Genomic DNA, 17,578 nt, shown 5'->3' on the forward strand with positions numbered 1-17,578 from the left:
GTTCCCACTCTGCAACTGTCCTCCGTGGGGTCCCTACTTAATCACCTTGGGTGGTTCCTTGGGGTCCCAGCGATTCTACAACCACTAGACACTGTTTTGACTCTAGTCGTAGTTTAAGGTTTTGTCTCCCCTGGAGCCCACTGTGTATTAGTGCTATTTACATTGTTTCTGTGCTACAGTATTGTTTGGTTTCTGATTATCTGCATATAGCAGATACTTTTATTGTACTTGGTGTGTTATACTAATAAATATATATTTTTAGAACTACTGTGTGGTTCTCCTTTTATTTAACCAATACTATAACGTTGCATTCTGGTAAAACAAGCTGCTTAACATACCTTAAAGACTAAGCCTGATGGCTGCTCTCCACAGCTACCACTTGGATAGCTTTCTAAGGTTAACTTGACCTCTTAAATCACCATAAGGGTTGTTTGGACTGGTATAGGGTGCCCACTTTAATTAGTGGACAGCATATACCAGGCCAATTTCTCACAGTAGATTTTTCCTAGAGACCATGTACACCTTGGGACATAAAAGACAAATATTACTTCACAGACAACTATCCCTCAAGTGTGTACACATACTGATTGGATTTCGTACGAGGGTGAGTGAATGTTCTAGATACCTCTTCGGGTATAGACTACATTTCTTAGCTGGCAAGGTGTTTATTTTTTTTATTTTTTTACTGTGGGCGGAATGTGGTCAGAAAAGTGGCTATCTTTCAATCTAAAAACAAAAAGAACAATTGATTGACAGAATGCAGAACAATGTCATAAATTCACCAAGGTACAGAGATCTGGGCCTAAATCCGTCGTGTTTATGCTCACCATGCCATTCCAGTCATGACCCTGCACCCTATGGGAACAGTCCAGCCCAAACTACCAGACCAGGTCCTCCCTGGACTGGAAACAAGCATCTTAAGACCGATTTCACCCCTCATCACCCAGGATAGCTTGACTCCAGTGGCATAGAGAGCACGGGACCCACGTCTGGGCATAACCGTCCCACTCTGGATGACAAATGCAAAAAGAACAATTGATGGACAGAATGCAGCACACTGTCATACATTCACTCCAGTACAGAGATCTGGGCCTAAATCCGTCGTGTTTATGCTCACCATGCCATTCCAGTCTTGACCCTGCGCCCAGTGGTAACAGTCCAGCTAGAACTGCCAGGCCAGGTCCTCCCTGTCCTGGAAACGAGCATCCTAGGACCGGTTTCGGTGTTTCATCCCTCATCAGCCTCAAGCACTGCTCCTCTAAAGAACTCTTGCCTGTTCCACTACAACAAGGCTGCCTATCAAACTGCTGAAACTGAACAAAAGTCACATTTGACTCTAGAGAATAATCCTTAAATCCAACAAAATCATTGGAGGTTGCTAAATGGAATAAGGGGATAACCAACTTCTTATACCAAACATATGTCTTATACGCAGCGGTGTAATGTTACAACCTCTGATATACTCTATCTCTACTACCCATCTGCTTATTGTAGTCTAAAATGCTCACCGGTTTGCTCTCTTCAGCAACCTGACCCCAAACAGTCAGTTGAATTAGTTGCATCGTGGATGGTAGTCCGCATATAGACATCTCTACTGTCAGACATCTCTACTGTCAGAAAATTTCAGAGCCAGAAGTTCATTGCTTCACAAGGAATTGCACTGTCCTTTCAAAAGTTTTTTTTTTTTTTTTTTTTTTTTTCTTTTTTTCAAACAAGCTCTTTTGGGTAACCCTTACTGTTAGAGCTGATAGTGCCACAAGCAAGATTGTCCACTTTGAGCAGTTCCCTGAACAATGGCTCACCAGTGTAAAAGTAATCCACGTACAAATGGTGACCTTTGTTAAAACATCCTCTACCAATTTTCCACACAATTTTCTCCAACTTCAAAAGTGGATGGACAACCAGGGGGGGCTAAATACTGGAATACCTACTTGTGTGGACCCTGATATTAATGATATATCCAGTACTTCTATGACCTCATATACATCTTAATTTTATAACGTGCCCTCTTACTGGGAATGTACTGCCTAAAAACAAATCTTCTCTTTAACCGGACCAAAGACTCACCCACAGCTGTTTCTTTTCCTGGCTCATAGATCTCTGTAAATCAATCTACCAAGTGATCACGGACAGGGTGAGCCTTTTAAAAGACAGTCCCAAGGCGGGTGAACTTGTCGCAACGCTAAATCTTTAGCAGCTAAATGCAACATCCGAAAAGCAAATATGGATTACAACTCATGGTTGCAGGAAATGTAGCCATTGCCATTAGACCAATATGAAGACCGTGAAGGTTTCCTCGTCAGGCCTATCCAAGTTAAACCCTTTAAGTTCTTCAACTTTTCCAGATTTGTCAGTCCACAGAGCAGCTCTAGAGTGGGATTTAAGTCTGACACTGCTGTCCCTCGAATACTGTTCAGCGTGCAAATTAGTCTGCTCAACAATCTCCTCAAATAATTCTCACAATTCACTCTACACCCTGCCACACCACTAAAGGCAGGCAACATCGGCTGCACCATATTTGGGTCAACCCAGAGTCCAGCACTTACAATGGGAAGCCTTTCAGCCCTAGGCTGCAAACCAGATACCTCTTACAGCACTATTGGCACACCAGTGTCTTCCTCTAACACTTTACCTGCACTGAGAGTGACTTCGTCATCAGATTCATCTCGGACAGAAAATTCACTGTTGGAATCCTGGCCTCTTTCCTCTGCCTCAGATGCAGAATCAGTCTCATAATCATGGTCAGAAGAAAACTCAAAGCATACCAACAACCTGCTGAGCTGGTCATCCTATGGCTAGCCATAATCCTTAGTTATACAAGTAACTTGACAAATCAACAGTACCAAATACTGTAAAAACAAAGTAATTCAGTGCAGATTTATAAAAAACCAAAACAGGAAAACATCTGGCCTATAGCAGATGTGAGGTAAAGTCAATCAATTCAAAGCACACAAAGACGTATATACTGTAAGAAAATACTACTCACTTGCCAGAAACTTCTAGACTCACCAGCACCTAGTCTGCGCTGACACAGCAAGCACCAACGATTTCCCACTCGAAAAGACAACAAAATGAAATTACACACAAGGCAACACAATACACATTGTGCACAAATACAAGGAAAATGTCACACATTCAAACGGAAGCTAAAAAGACTATTACATTCCAAAAAAAACACATTCATGCATTTCAGTGATGCTCATTTGGAGTAAACAATATAAGGTTTCCTTACCAAACGCTTGCAACTACACAAACTGCAGCTCTACCAGTGCTGTAACCGCAACAGTAATGACATCAAAGTAAAACAAAAGCTTTGCACTAAAATGAAAAGGAGAATAAAGTTCTGATTACAAATGATAGCAAAACATGCAGACCATCAGACGAACTACATTTCACACACAAACTTTCCCTGGTTGTTTAGTGGCTTTTGTCCCCCTTTGGGGCTCATGAGCCTAAAAATACAGGGCCTATTTGCCCCCAAAGTGGCAGAAACAGTCTAAATATTCACCCCCAAAAATGGGAGCAACCCTTGCCCAAGGGGCCACTCCCCAAAACATTTTACGCCAATAACAAAATCCCTGTTGGCCTAGTGGCTTCTGCCTCTCTTGGGGGCAGATGGGCCTAAAAATATAAGGCTGGTCTGCCCTTTAAGGGGGGGCAGAAATGGCCAAAACATAAATCCCCAAAAAAGGAGCGATCTGTACCCAAGGGATCGCTCCCCATAATTATTAAATATCTAATCCCTGGCTTCCAGTGGGATTCAATCCCCCCCCGGGCTAGATCAACCCCAAAATATGCCCATTCTAGCCCTGGGGTAGTGGTTTGGGGGACACAGAAAAAGCAAATTGACCCCTGGGGAACGACCCTTGTCCAAAATGCACAAAAATTAAATCCCTGGCGACTAGTGGGTTTGGGCCCCGGTGGGACTGATTGGCCTAAAAAACAGGCGAATCAGTCCCCGTGGGCTACACATGCTCTCCGGGGTTGCTCCCCCACCACCCAAAAAATCCCTGGTGGTCCAGTGGATGAATTCCTGCTCCACGAAAGTGTGCCACACCCGCGATTGTGGAGCAGAATTCCATTAAAAACTGGCTCATTCCTTTCCCACTGTCTGTTTACCCCCCCCCCCTGACAGAAGGACTTAGCCCAAATCCGTCCTCTCCGGGAGCGTTGGAAGCAAATGGCTTCTAGCACGTCCCCGGCAGCCTATGTCTGCTTGCTGCGAGCATGCTGATGCCATCACATCATTGCCGAGAGGGGATGGGGGGGTATGGCAGCAGAGGAAGCTATTCCGCTGCCATCCCCAGGAGGGGGGTATGTAGGTGGGTGGCCCACAGAGGGAGCACCGAACCCCCCCTCCCCCCGTGCCAGTGCCAGGACACAATGGTTACGTCTTTGGCACGGCAGCACCACTACTGAGGACGTAATCATTTCGACTACGGCACAGGTTAACGCTGGCAATGCAGTATCCTTAAAATCCAGGCTGTCTTTAGGTACAACACTGAGATATCCTAAGAGGCCAGTGCTGCTAGCTGCTTCTCTTGTCCCATAAGTATTTCCTCATTTTAAGTCCCCTAGGCAGTGCTACTTCAGACTCCTAGGACAATTCCTCATTCTTAGTTCTCTAGGCAGTGCTGCTGTGCTTGTCAATGTTTGGGCTGTAATAGCCTCTCGGCGCATACCTTTTTCCATACACCTTAACGTTAGCTATGGCCCATCTCCCTTTTTTGTCTACAGTGAACTACTCCAAAGTTGCTCCTATAGACCTTTTTAACCCCTTCCCTGCTCATGACGGAACCGTTCCGTCATGAGCCACGGTTGGCGTGTGCTCATGACGGAACGGTTCCGTCATGACAATCCTGTTGGCGGCCGCTCCGCCTCCGCGGCGCTGTTTCCCCGCCTGTGCGAGGGGACAACGCAAATGGGCGGAGTCATGACGGAACCGTTCCGTCATGAGCACAGCTCAACTGTGGCTCATGACGGAGCGGCTCCGTCATGAGCACAGGCCCACCGCGCTGCTCCCCTGCCCCCCCCCAGCGCTGCAGCGGAATGTCCGCAGCAGCGAAGGGGTTAAAGAGAATTACCACCTCTTTTACACAACATTCCTGGTTTGTACACACAATGTTCAACGCAATTTTGCTTTTCTTTAAAATGTTCGCCCATTCCTCTTAACAAATTTGTTTCTTGTATTCTTTCACTACTTGATAAAATGAAATGAAAATGTGACTTGTAGAGCGCTACAGTTGCCCTGAGGCGTCAAGGCGCTAAAACAGATGGAGCCCTCTTGAGGTTACTTTATTAGGCATTAAACAGCAGGGTTTTTAGCTGTTTGCGAAAAGTAGTCAGATTGGGGTTGTTCCTCAACTGCAGGGGGAGAGAGTTCCAAAGTTTGGAAACATTATACGAGATAGCCTCCAATACTCCAAGATTTTTATTTGGTTACTAGCTACTCTAAGGCCATTAATATTCCATGTTAGAATCCTAAGGGGCCTAACTTTAGATGGATCTGTCATGGTTCTATCCTGGGTTATAGGATGGTAGGGTATAAATAGCCTACCCTGGTCCCTGTAGTTTTTTTTACTACATGCGCCCACACCCTATCTCAAGTAAAAAAGAATCTCCTTTGTGCTCATAAGCTACCCACCCCACCCATGGGAACCCTCCATATCTCATCGGGAGATCTGTTTAGAAACTACCCATTCGAGCTCTCTTTTCTCTCCAGCATCCATTAAGCAAGTTAATTTTGTTGTGCTTTTATTTGCTCAAAGTCTCCACTTCTTTGGGGTCCTTAATATTTTGAATTTTGTTTTTCCACATTATTCTCAGTGTGGCCGGTAAGTGCATCTGGGCTGTGTCTCCTAATCTTAATTCTTGATTTTATTTGCCCAGCTCCCATTGCCTGTCTTGGGTGGCTCTCTATTTATCTGATCCAATGTGGAAAGACCACTCACTTTGTGTAAGTGCCCGCTTTAATGGCCTCAGTATTTTCTCTAAGTGCATATGTTTTGAAGTTAATCAATTTTTTTGAAGCCTTTCTGACAGGGGATTTATGAATGTGGTCTAGATTAATGAGTTGTATGTCTTCCTTAAGAGTACAAATCTCAAGATTTGGGATACATTCTTTCAGGAGGCCTACCACGGACCTGCTATCCCCCTTGAAACCTTCTGAAACATTTAGAACTCTAATATTGTTTCTTCTGGAGTTACTTTCAAGGACTTGGATCTTTTCCTGTAAGTCTTTCATCCATTTTGAGAGATTTCCTTTTGATTTAGTCCTACTTTCCTGTTAAGCTTTTTCACTGAGACTTCCATTAACTCCAGTCTTTGTACTAGGGAGTTTATCTTGGTTTCTAAGCCCTCCTGAAACTTCTCTGGATTCTTCTCCTATGTATCAAACCTTTTCCTGAATAAGGGGGTCATAATATTTTCCATTTCTGGCTGTGGACCTTTTTCTGTCTGCTGAGAGATCTCTGGCTGTGATTTGGTACTGCCCTGAGGTGGTTCTTCTGCCTCTTACTCTGCCCACACCTGTAATCTTAAATCTCCAAGGTTCGCTTTGTGTGGGACTCTCGGCTACTCCCCATAATGTCAGCTGCTGCTTGGTTATGCTGACCCTCTAACTAGAAGGTGGGTTCCCCCTTATGTTCCTGTGAGATCAATAATAGTGCTGATTTTTGATGGGCTCCCCCGAGGGTTTGCTTTTTGAACTAACATCTGGGGGACGGGTTTTATTTTTACTCTGTCCACTGTCTCTGCCCCTTTCCGCCCTCCCTTTTTCAATATTCTCTGGTCTTCTGGAGAGTTATTTGGCCTCTTTGCTGGACGCAGCAAACTCTAAGTGTCCTGATGTGGCAATACTTTTAATGATAGAACTGTAGTTTTAGAATTCTCTAGAATATGCTTATTCCTTGAAGCATATCTGTTCACCTGCCCCTCCCCTCCTTATATTCACCTACAATCTCTTTACCTGGTTTGTTTATAATTATTTTTCCTTTTCTTTTCCCTACTGCAGAGAACCTCAAAGCAGCCCCAACAGGATTCCTTCCACCCTTCTTTTTTGCATTTATGATCAAGTCCCCATCTTCATATGCAGCACCTTTCGTTACCTCTAATTCATCCAGCGTGGTGGTCAGCTGCTTGTTCCTGCTTCGGAGTTCAAATTTCCCCGAGTAATGTTTTCCATGCTGGTCTCAGCCTGGCTGACTCTACTGGGCGTGCTCCGGAAACAAAACCATGTAGAGGCTCGCTGGTCACTGTGCACTGCTGCCTCCAACACTCCGATTCTGTGTTGGAACAGAGCACCTGCAGCCGCCTAAGCTTCCTCTTGGGGCGCGGCATACATGGAATATCCTGGGATGACGCCAGAAGAGGCCCCTGCTGGCACCAACAGTTGCACACGTCTCCTAGAGACTCCAACTCGCCCTTCGCCAAAAGAAACCTACGGCTGCGACAAGCACCACCTAAGAAATCGCCAGAGAGGTAGGATAGCTCCCGGCCTGCCTAACTGCCGGCCACCATGTTCCCCCTCTGCCAGGCCCCTTGATTGGACAAGTGGGTCTTGCAGATTATTCAGGAGGGCTATTCTCTGCCTTTCCTTTACTCCTATTTCGCCAAATCAAGAACGACTGGTGTAGGATCATTTAAAATTGTTCGAAGAGGAAGTTGCAGCTCTCCTGGCCAAAGGAGCTATAGACAGGGCTCTGGTTTCAGAAGTAGGAATGGCTGTTAATCCTGCTACTTTCTGATTCCGAAGGAGAAAAGGGGGTTATGGCCCATTTTAGATCTTCGGACGTCAATTTCTTCCTCAAAAATAAGTTAATGATGCTCATGTTGGCTCAGATCTCTTCTGCTGCAGACCAAGAAGACTGGATGGCAACCTTGGACCTGCAGCATGTGTATTTTCACATCTCATCACCTTCGGTTCAAGGTAGGCCATGAGCACTTTCAGTTCATCGTGGTCCCCTTTGACCTTAATGGTGCCTCTCTGGTGTTCAAGGTTATGGTGGTGGTTTCAACTTTTCCTCGCAGATTGGAGGTTTCAGTTTTCACCTACCTAAGACGACTGGCTGTTGAAGGCGTCTAAGCCCCAGGCTGTCGTCTCCCACCTTCAGACTACAGAGGACCTCCTGCATTCACTGGGGTTCTCTCTAAATGTGCCAAAGTCACACATGTCTCCTTCTCAGACGATCCCTTTCATCTGAGCTGTTCTGGACACAGTGCAGTTTCAGGCTTAAACTCCCAATTTGAGAGTCCAGGATATTCAGGTTATGATTCCGATGTTTGAGCCTCTATACTTCTTTTCGGTGAGACTGAGGCTTTTGGGCCTCATGGCCTCCTGCATTCTGTTGGTAAAGCATGCCAGGTGGCATATGCAAGCTCTGCAGTGGGACCTGAAGTTCAGTGGGCACCGCATTGAGAACTTACTGATGTCGTCCAGATCTTGGAAGGAAGTGCAAGAAATCTGTAGTGGTGGTAGATGAACCGCGATTGAGTCGAAGGCAGACCTCTCTCCCTTCCCCAACCAGATCACACAGTGGTGATGGATGCGTCGCTTCTGGAATCGGATTGCCATCTGGGGGAGGTGGAGATTAAGGAACACGTCTCCGGCAGAGTCTGTGTTCCACATCCATTTGCTGGAGCTTTGAGCGATTCAGCTGGCATTAAAAGCATTTCTCCCCTCAGTCAAGAGGAAGTTAGTGCAGGTGTTCACGGACAACACAGCTGCCATGGGGTACTGCAATGGACAGGACAGGGTTGGGGACCCTTTGTCAAGCAGCCCGGCGTCTCTAAACATGGCTGCAACAGCGGGGCATATCCCTGGTGGTTCAACACCTGCCAGGTTCTCTGCACGCAAGGCGGACTAACTTGGCTAACAAAGCACAGTGGATCACGAATTGTCTCCAATCGGAGGTGGCGCAATGTCTTTCTACAGTGGGGAGAGCCTTAGTTGGATTGGTTTGCCTCCTGAAGAGAATGTGCAATGTCAGCAGTTTTGGGCGTTTTAGTTTCCAAGGCGGATTTCGCTCAGTGACGCGTTTTCATTGCGGGTGGAGGTAAGGCCTGCTGTATGCCTTAATGCCCTTACCACTTCTGACCAGAGTTCTGAAGATCAAGAGTGACTAGGCCCAAGTCATTCTTGGGGCTCTGGATTGGGCAAGGAGTCTGGTATCCAGAGCTTCTCAAAATAAGCATTGATCTTCTGATCAGGCTGCCTCTTCGGGAGGATCTTCTGTTGCAGCAGCAGGGGAGGGTTCGCCTCCCGAACTGGTCAATTCTCCGCCTTCATGTGTGGAGATTGAGTGGCGGCAGTTGATGGCTTTTGACCTTCCTCCCAAAGTTGCAATGTTATTTTGGCATCAAGGCGGCCCTCTACTAAGACGGTGTTGGCAAATGTTTGTGTAATATTGTGCAGAAAGGTCTATTGATCCTCCTTTCTGCTTCTGTCTACTGTTCTTTTTATTCATACCCTTGCCCAGGTACTCTAAAGGGTTTTCTTCCAGATCTATCTGCTTTTTTGCGGTCGCCAGACCAACCCTCTCTTTTTTAAGTTCCCAATTCTAAAGAGGTCCTTGAAGGGTCTGGTTCACTTGTTTCCACCCACGACCTTTTATAATGCCACAGTGGGACTTAAATTTGGTCCTCACTTTTTCTTGTGTGCTCCTTTTCAGTCTTTACGCAACTTTTCCCTCTGGCTGCTTGCCATCAAGACACTTATTCTGGTTTTATAACATCTGCCCGTAGGGTGCATAAGTTTCAGGCACTAACATGTAAGCCCCCCCTCTAGATGATGGCCTTTTCAGATAGTGGTGCTTCGCACACGTGCTTCATTCTTGTCGAAGTTGGTGATCCCAATCCATCTGGGTCAATCAATCATGCTGCCCAACTTCTTTGCTCCCCTGCATTCCTCTAAAGATGAGCATCTCCCCCGCCTGGACCCATAAAGAGCATTGTTGACCACACGAGTTCCGGGTGGACGACAAATTCTTTGTGGGGTACATGGTAGCTAAGAAAGGTCAGGAAGTGTAGAAAAGGATCATTTCATGCTGGTTCGTTCTCTACATAACGATCTGCTATGCTTTGGCTGAGAAGCAGCCCCCTTGAGAGATTAAGAGCCCATTCCAGCAGGGGAAGGGCTGCGATTGCATCCTTTGTTCGGGGTGTCCCGGTCCTGGATATCTGCCAGGCAGCAACGTGTGTCTCTGCACACGTTTGGCAAGCACTACTGCCTGGACAGTCAGGTCTGCAAGGATGGGCCTTTTGCCCGTTTGGTTCCGCAGGACTTTCTAGTTTGAGTAGTTTGTCTGCAGCCCACCACCAGGAGGGTATAGCTTGGATTTTTATTCTAAGGTAAGGAATCTGCAGTTGTTGATCTCTATCAGATCTACAAGTTACTTACCTTTGGTAACGCATTATCTGGTAGAGACATCTAGCTGGTGATTCCTAAAAGACCCACCCATGCCTCCCCACTCTTCGGACTTATTCTTTAGGCTAGGGTTATTCCTTTTTTTTAGGGCCATAGTTTTGGCACACACATCAGTCACTTCATGAATCCACACTTCTGGTGTGGAGAAGTGAAAAGTACGGACGTCGGTGCGCCTAACCGACTAACGAGGCAGTTGCATAGAGCCAAATGGAGCCACCTGACAAAGTGCGGAAGGGCTATTGTTCGAGGAAAAGTTCCCAAATCCAGCCTGACGCCTGGGAAGTTCTAAGGAACGGAATCTGCATCTAGATTTTCTCTCTACCAGATAATGAGTTACCGAAGGGAAGTAACTTGTTCTTCTGGTCTAATTGGATTTGCAGTCCTACCTCTGGGGAGGTAATGCTTGGGTATCTATTCTAAGGTAAGGAATCTGCAGCAATAGTCTGTCTGAACCAGTTTCTTACATTCAGTACTCCTTATCTGGTAGAGACTACCTGCAGATTACTTACCAACACGTTCATTCTTCCCGCACTGGGAAACCATTACTGTATACGGAACACTTCAAGGTCCTTAGCTTGTCACACCAGTGCTCATCCTGGCATCGAAAGTAACGGACAGCGGTGTGCTGAGGTGGCACCTGTATAAGTGCCACAGACGTCCCTTTTGATGCGGACTGAGCCATGCGGAACTGAACTACACCACCTACTGGTCACAGTGCTGCAGCGCAAATCTTCCGGATCCAGTTTTACACTTGGGTGTTATTTTTTAGGTAAGGAACCTGTGACTAGATAGTCTCTTCTAGACAAGGCGTTACCAAAGGTAAGCAACTAATTCTTCGAGCTAGAGCTGCTTACAGTAAAGAGTACGTCAACCTAATCCATCTGGGTCAATTCATCACCATCCCTCCTGTCTATTCTCCTACACATTCCATCAAAGAAGGAGGTGTGATGGGGAATGCCTTTCGGCAATAATTGCTCGAAGGGAGCGGTGAGGGAAGAATGCAACATGTGATCTGCTGTGTCCAATTTGTTGCTTGCGTAATGCCAGAGATGCCATGCTGTGCCATCTCTGCATAATGTCTTGCTTCATTTAGGCATTTGTAGATCCCTTACCTGAAAAGGTACTTGATCTATTTTTATTACGCAAGACTTTCTTTCAAGCAAACACAAAGTTCATATTAACATATTTATGAACAGGCCTTTGCTTGGGTTATAATAATGTGGTCCTTGGAAAGATTTTCACAAACCTGATTAACATTAATGTTCTTTGTTTAGGATAAAATTTCATTATATTACTTTTGTTTCTTTTGATTATCTACTTGCTCACATATACTAAGTTTGAAGAATCGTCATTTATATTTATATAGACTTCCAGCTTACCAATTCATGGGAACAGACAGAAGTGTTTGGTAATTGTCTATACTAAGAAGCACTGGAACCTACAACGCATCTAATCTGCAAGTCTTGCCATACAATTCACAATAATGAGGACATTACCTTCACTTTTTTTCAGTGGTGTAAGTGTCTGGCAAGTCGGACGGCTTGTTCAGAATAGTCTATGGATCGTGTAAAAATACAGAAAAGTAGCATTCTCATTTGATATATTCCTGACGTGTTTTTGTTGGTGACTAGCAATACACATTCTATCATCCATGCAATTGGCTGGTTTACAATAAAGTTGACGGTAATCTGTTCTCTTTGTAGTTTAGTAGGAAGCGTCCCACTGTGCTCACTGCACTTTATTCTATTTTTCTTATTAGGCTGCATGAAGAAATCATAGATTTTTATGAGTTCATGTCTCCGTGTCCTGAAGAAGCAGCAATGCGGAGAGAGGTTGTGAAAAGAATAGAAACGGTCATCAAAGACCTCTGGCCTACAGCTGATGTAAGTAGATAATCCTCATACTTTTTATGCAGATTATGTGGAAAATGTTAGTGAGGACATCAATGCTTTAAACTTCCTGATGGCATGTCTGATAACTTTATCTTCACCCTAATAGTGGGTTATGTAATGCACTAGTGGAGGATGTAGTTAAGACCTGTCTATGCTATGCTCATGGGCGTCTGCAGGAGGGGGCAAGGAGGGGCGCATGACCGCCCCGAGCGCCCCTCCTTGCCCCCCCTGCGTACGCCAATGCTTAGTGTCTGTTAGTCTCTACCTTCGTTTGCTGCTCATCTTTTTATTCACTCAGGTGTGCATTGATGGGAGATTTTATATATTTATAGTGTTCCGACGTGTGATGCTTGCATCAGGAATTGCCTTTTGTTAAAGGTGTAAGTTGTACTTCCAGGTTTCGGCTGCAGTTGTCTGTCTGTCCTTTGTTGTTTTCATGACCCCGCTAGTTTCTCAGGTGACTGCTGTTTGTTCGTGATGGGTCTGGTTCTTGGCTCTAGTGAAAGGCGTCCTTTGGCTGCTTTGTTGTGCTAAGAAGTGTGCGTTTCTTCATTTTACCGATATAAAGCAATGGGGTAGCCCAGTCTAGTGCAGAACCTGGGGATTAACAGTACAAGTACAACAGTGGTTCTGCCACTCTTAAAATTCAAAGGAACTTTTGTAAATTAGGTCTCTTTAAATAAAGGAGAGCAATCAACAAATGAGAAAAAAGGGAGGGCTTTTTGTCCAAACCACAAAACTCAATACTCAATACTCGTAACTTGTATCTAACGATATTTTATCTGTTTTAAGAAGAACAGTGTATCTTTATCATGTTACATATATTTTCATACACACAATCTCTTTTGACTTACATTTAAGACTACAAAATGCACATACATTGAAATATTTATATGTCACAAAAGTTCCACAGAATACACAAACCTACATTACATAGAAAAATTATATTTGAACACTGTTCAAATATAATTTTCTATGTAATGTATGTTTTTACAAAAGTTCCTTTGAATTTTAAGAGTGGCAGAACCACTGTTTCACTTATACTTTATTCATTTTACAACACCAGGCTCCCAGCGGAGCGTCTGCTTCTTGCTCTGGTGTTTTTGTCCTCCGGCTGCTCACCACCCCTTAACTCTGAGAGCCAGTGCCCCCTTTGACCCTCTACCTGCTGCCCAACCCCTCCCCCGCCTCTTCTCCCGGTTCACACCTTGGTGCTTTCACACTTAAAGTCTCCTCCAGTTCGCATTTTCAGAGGGGGCCCCGGGCTCCCTATCACTGACATGAGGAGGAAGAGAGAGGGAGGGAGGGGGGGGGGGGGTGGACTTTGGAAGACTTGGTGGGGTCGGGGAGACTGATACAGTGGGGGGGGGGGAGGGGGGGAGTGAAGGAAGAGGGGGGTAGAGAAAGAGGGAAGCAGTGGGGAAAGAGACCTAGGGGAGGAAGGAAGATGAGAGAGCAAGTGGAGAGAGTGGGGGGGACCTGTGTGAGGGAGAGCAGCTTCAGAGAAGTGAGACCTGTGTCCTAACTCCGCCTGTGAAGACAGCCGGTCCAAAGGAGAAAGAACCAGGCCAGACATAGTAGGTCCAGGCAGTGTGCACGGAGGCAGGCTCGGTGCGTCCGGAAGAGGGACAGGGCAGGCAGAACAGCTCCAGAAAAGGACTAGCATATCCTCACGTGCAGATCCTCACGAGCAGATAGGCGCGATACACAATCCGAATGTAGTGTTCAGCTTTTGGGGTGCCAGGGGGCAACGTTGGGGTTCAGGGTGGGTGTGGGTTTTAGGGTGCCAGGGGGACAATTTCTGATTGATACATCTGCAAGTGGATTCCTCACCTTGTGAATATCCCCTGCAACATTCGGAAACTTTTGTAGCAGTCCACGCCGATTAGGTCGAAGACGACGTCACAGACACGGCTCCGCTATCGACTCCGCTGACGTCACCGGCTCCATAAGAAGACCTTGTCGGCGTGATGACGTCCGTTCCCTTTTTTTCCGCGCCGTCGACGGATTTTGGGAATCTCTATCTGTAGCTTCACTGTTACTTTGTATTTCTACTGGGTTTCTCTGTTCCTCTTTTTTTCTCAAAAATGTCAACAAAGAAATCTGGCTTCAAGCCTTGTCATGAATGTGGAAAACATATGTCGATCACGGATCCACATGATGACTGTGTATGGTGTTCGTCATCTGATCATGATATGGATGGATTCTCTTGCTGTCGCAAGATGAGCTCCAAGGCTCTCAGGGAAAGGGAGGCGAAACTCTTAATCGCAAGGACGAAAAAGGAGAAGAGGAAGAAGGAAGTCTAGAACGAGATCGAGGTCGGCGTCTTAAGTCGACTTCGAGGCATGCTTTGAGATCCAAGAAGCTCAAAAAGAAGCGGAGACATTTTTCTCGACGTCACTCTGACAAGAGTTCGGCGTCGAAGTCACCTGCTCAACGCTGTAAGGACTGTGTCTCCTTCACCCGTTCCGGATTCGCCTGCTGGTCCTTCTCCAGTGGCTTCACCGGTATCCGGTTCCGTCTCCGACGCCGCTTCCATCTCCGGACCCGGGTTCGTCTCCGGCTCCAGTGGAGGAGCTTCAAGCACCGGGTGAGCCTGCGACGCCTCTGATTCCAGTCTGCGCCGGTTGGCCCGAGTCCGGTGATGCCTGATCAGTACCCTGCGTTCCCTGGACCAGGTCAGGACCCCTCGCATTTTTTAAATGCTATGTACGGGGTATTTTCGAGAGCCATGTACACCATTGGTGCACCTTTCGGGTCCGATGGGTCCAATGGCCTTCAATATGGGGGTGCCTCAAGTATATCCACAGGCCGCTTTCATGCCATTTTTTCCGGCGACGCCATCTTGGCATCTACCGGCGCCGAGGACATCGACGCCGCTCCCTTCACCGGCGCCGGCTCGACCTCATAAGACGTCGGCTGCTCCTGTGGATCCACGTTCGACACCGGCGCGGTCTGATTCGAACACTGCGCCGCCGACGCCGTTTGTACGAATCTGTTCCAGAAGGGATGCTCAAATGGTGCTTGATGAGCGAAGGTACATTTTGGAAGAAGCAGAAGAAGGTGAGCTGGTGGAGTCTGACAAAGTTTTTGAGGAGCTTAAAGAGGCTAGTGGATTGGATTTGTCTCCAGAGTGGGAAATTACTCCACCTTCTGATGAACCCTCGAAGGATGTGGCTCCATATCATGCATTCATTAGGAAGGCTGCACAACTGTTGAATCTTAAGTTGCCTACTACTGAATTCAAATCAAATATTCTGACTGAAGTACTGCATTCTCCTACTACAGTTTCAGAGCCGTTGTTGCCTTTTAATGACGCCATTATTGACCCTGTGTTGGAGGTGTGGCGTAAGCCTTTTTCTGCTCCTGCAGTGTCTAAGACGGTTGCTAGGAGGTATAGGGCAGCTCCAGGGGACCCTGAGTTCTTGACATCGCATCCATCGCCTGAGAGCCTGGTGGTTCAGGCTGCTTGTTCAGGAAAATCCAAAGGGTGCTTTTCCTCAGGTTCCGGGGGACAGAGAGGCTAAAAAGCTGGACCAGTCGGCCAAAAAGGTCTTTTCGTCGGCCAGCATGGCACTAAAATCAACAAATGCCACTTGCCTTTTGGGACGCTATATTCATGCGCTCATGGACTCTGCTAAGAAACTGGCACCAAAAGTATCTGAGGAGGATAGGGTTGGTTTTAATGAGATCTTGTCGGATGCCCAGGCAGCAGCATGCCAGGTGATCCAAAGTGGGCTGGACACAGTGGATTCAGTGGCAAGGGTCATGGGGTCTTCTGTTGCCACTAGGAGTGGTGCGTGGCTGAAGTCTTCTGAGTTTTCCCCGGAAGTACAGTCAACAACATTGTTGGACTTGCCATTTGGCTCTGGTTTATTTGGCAAAAAGGCAGATGCTGCTCTTGAACGTTTTAAGGAGAGCAAGGCTACGGCCAAGTCGTTGGGCCTTCAATCCCAGTCAAGGGGATCGTTTAAGAGATACAGGGGTTTCGGAAGGGCAACCTTTCGTTCCTACAGGCAGACCCAACAGCAGCAAGGCTCTCTGTATAAGGGATACAGAGGCAGAATCGGGGGTCGCACACGTGGCTGTCAGCTCTCTTCCTCTGCCCCAGCCCCTCTCACCACCGCAAAGCTGCCATTCTGGATCATGCTGGTCCTGTGGGGGGCCGGCTTACCCATTTTCTACAAGATTGGGAATCTGTTACTACAGAGCTTTGGGTTCTAGATCTTGTAGAAAATTGGTACGCCCTTCCCTTTCGGGAATTCCCTCCAAATTACCCTCCTTGTCAAGGGGCTTGCTCAGAGAACCACAGTCTTCTCCTACAGGAGGAAGTCCTGAAGTTACTACAGAAAGGTGCGATAGAGGTTGTTTCAGAGCAGGAGAGGGGTCAGGGATGCTACTGCCGGTATTTCCTGATTCCGAAGGAGGACGGCAGATTGCGTCCGATATTGGACCTCAGGATCTTGAATCTTTATCTGAAGCAAGAGAAGTTCAAGATGCTCACCCTTGCGCGGATTCTTCAAGCGCTGAGTCGGGAGGACTGGATGGTGTCGGTCGACTTGCAGGATGCGTATTTCCACATCCTGTAGTCACACGAAGTATCTCCGGTTTACAGTAGGATCGCAACATTATCAGTTTGAGGTTCTTCCGTTTGGTCTTACTACTGCACCCAGAGTCTTCACGAAGGTAATGGCAGTGGTAGCAGCCCATCTCAGAAGGTCGGAGATTTCCGTTTTCCCCTATCTGGACGACTGGCTGATCAAAGCAGAGTCGCCAGAGAAGGTGCTACATCATCTGCAGGATACAACTCAGCTGTTGTTCAAATTGGGTTTCTCGATAAACGTGCCCAAATCTCACCTGGTGCCCTCTCAGCGCAACCTGTTCATAGGTGCGGTACTGGACACTACTGTGTGTCGAGCATTCCCTCCTCCACAAAGGGTTCTCGACATACAGGAAATGATTCCTTTATTTTGCAATGGAGCGGTCGTTCCAGTCCTGAAGGTCCTTCGCCTGCTCGGTCTGTTTGCTTCCTGCATTCTGTTGGTCAACAATGCACGCTGGCACATGAGGGCGCTCCAGTGGTGCCTCCGCAGGCAGTGGTATCAGCACAAAGGAGATCTCGCAGTCTGTGAGGATCTCCAGAGAAGCTGCGGCGGATCTGTCTTGGTGGAGCGTGGAGGGCAATCTGTCCCAAGGAAAGCCCTTCCATCTACCTCCATCGGTGGCCACAGTGATAACGGATGCATCCACTTTAGGGTGGGGT

At 46.9% G+C, this 17,578-nt stretch overlaps 1 protein-coding gene across 1 annotated transcript in view; it reads left to right on the top strand.

The window, feature by feature from the left end:
* The window catches only part of TENT4A (terminal nucleotidyltransferase 4A), a 535,327-nt gene that overhangs the window by 48,177 nt on the left and 469,572 nt on the right, over nucleotides 1–17,578 (top strand). Inside the window, exon 2 of the mRNA XM_085606105.1 lies at nucleotides 12,183–12,306. Coding sequence (XP_085462231.1) covers nucleotides 12,183–12,306 — 124 coding nt within the window. The remainder of the gene's footprint in view (nucleotides 1–12,182; nucleotides 12,307–17,578) is intronic.

The sequence above is a fragment of the Triturus cristatus genome, chromosome 5_1 (genome assembly GCF_964204655.1).
Source record: "Triturus cristatus chromosome 5_1, aTriCri1.1, whole genome shotgun sequence".
Taxonomy (NCBI): domain Eukaryota; kingdom Metazoa; phylum Chordata; class Amphibia; order Caudata; family Salamandridae; genus Triturus; species Triturus cristatus.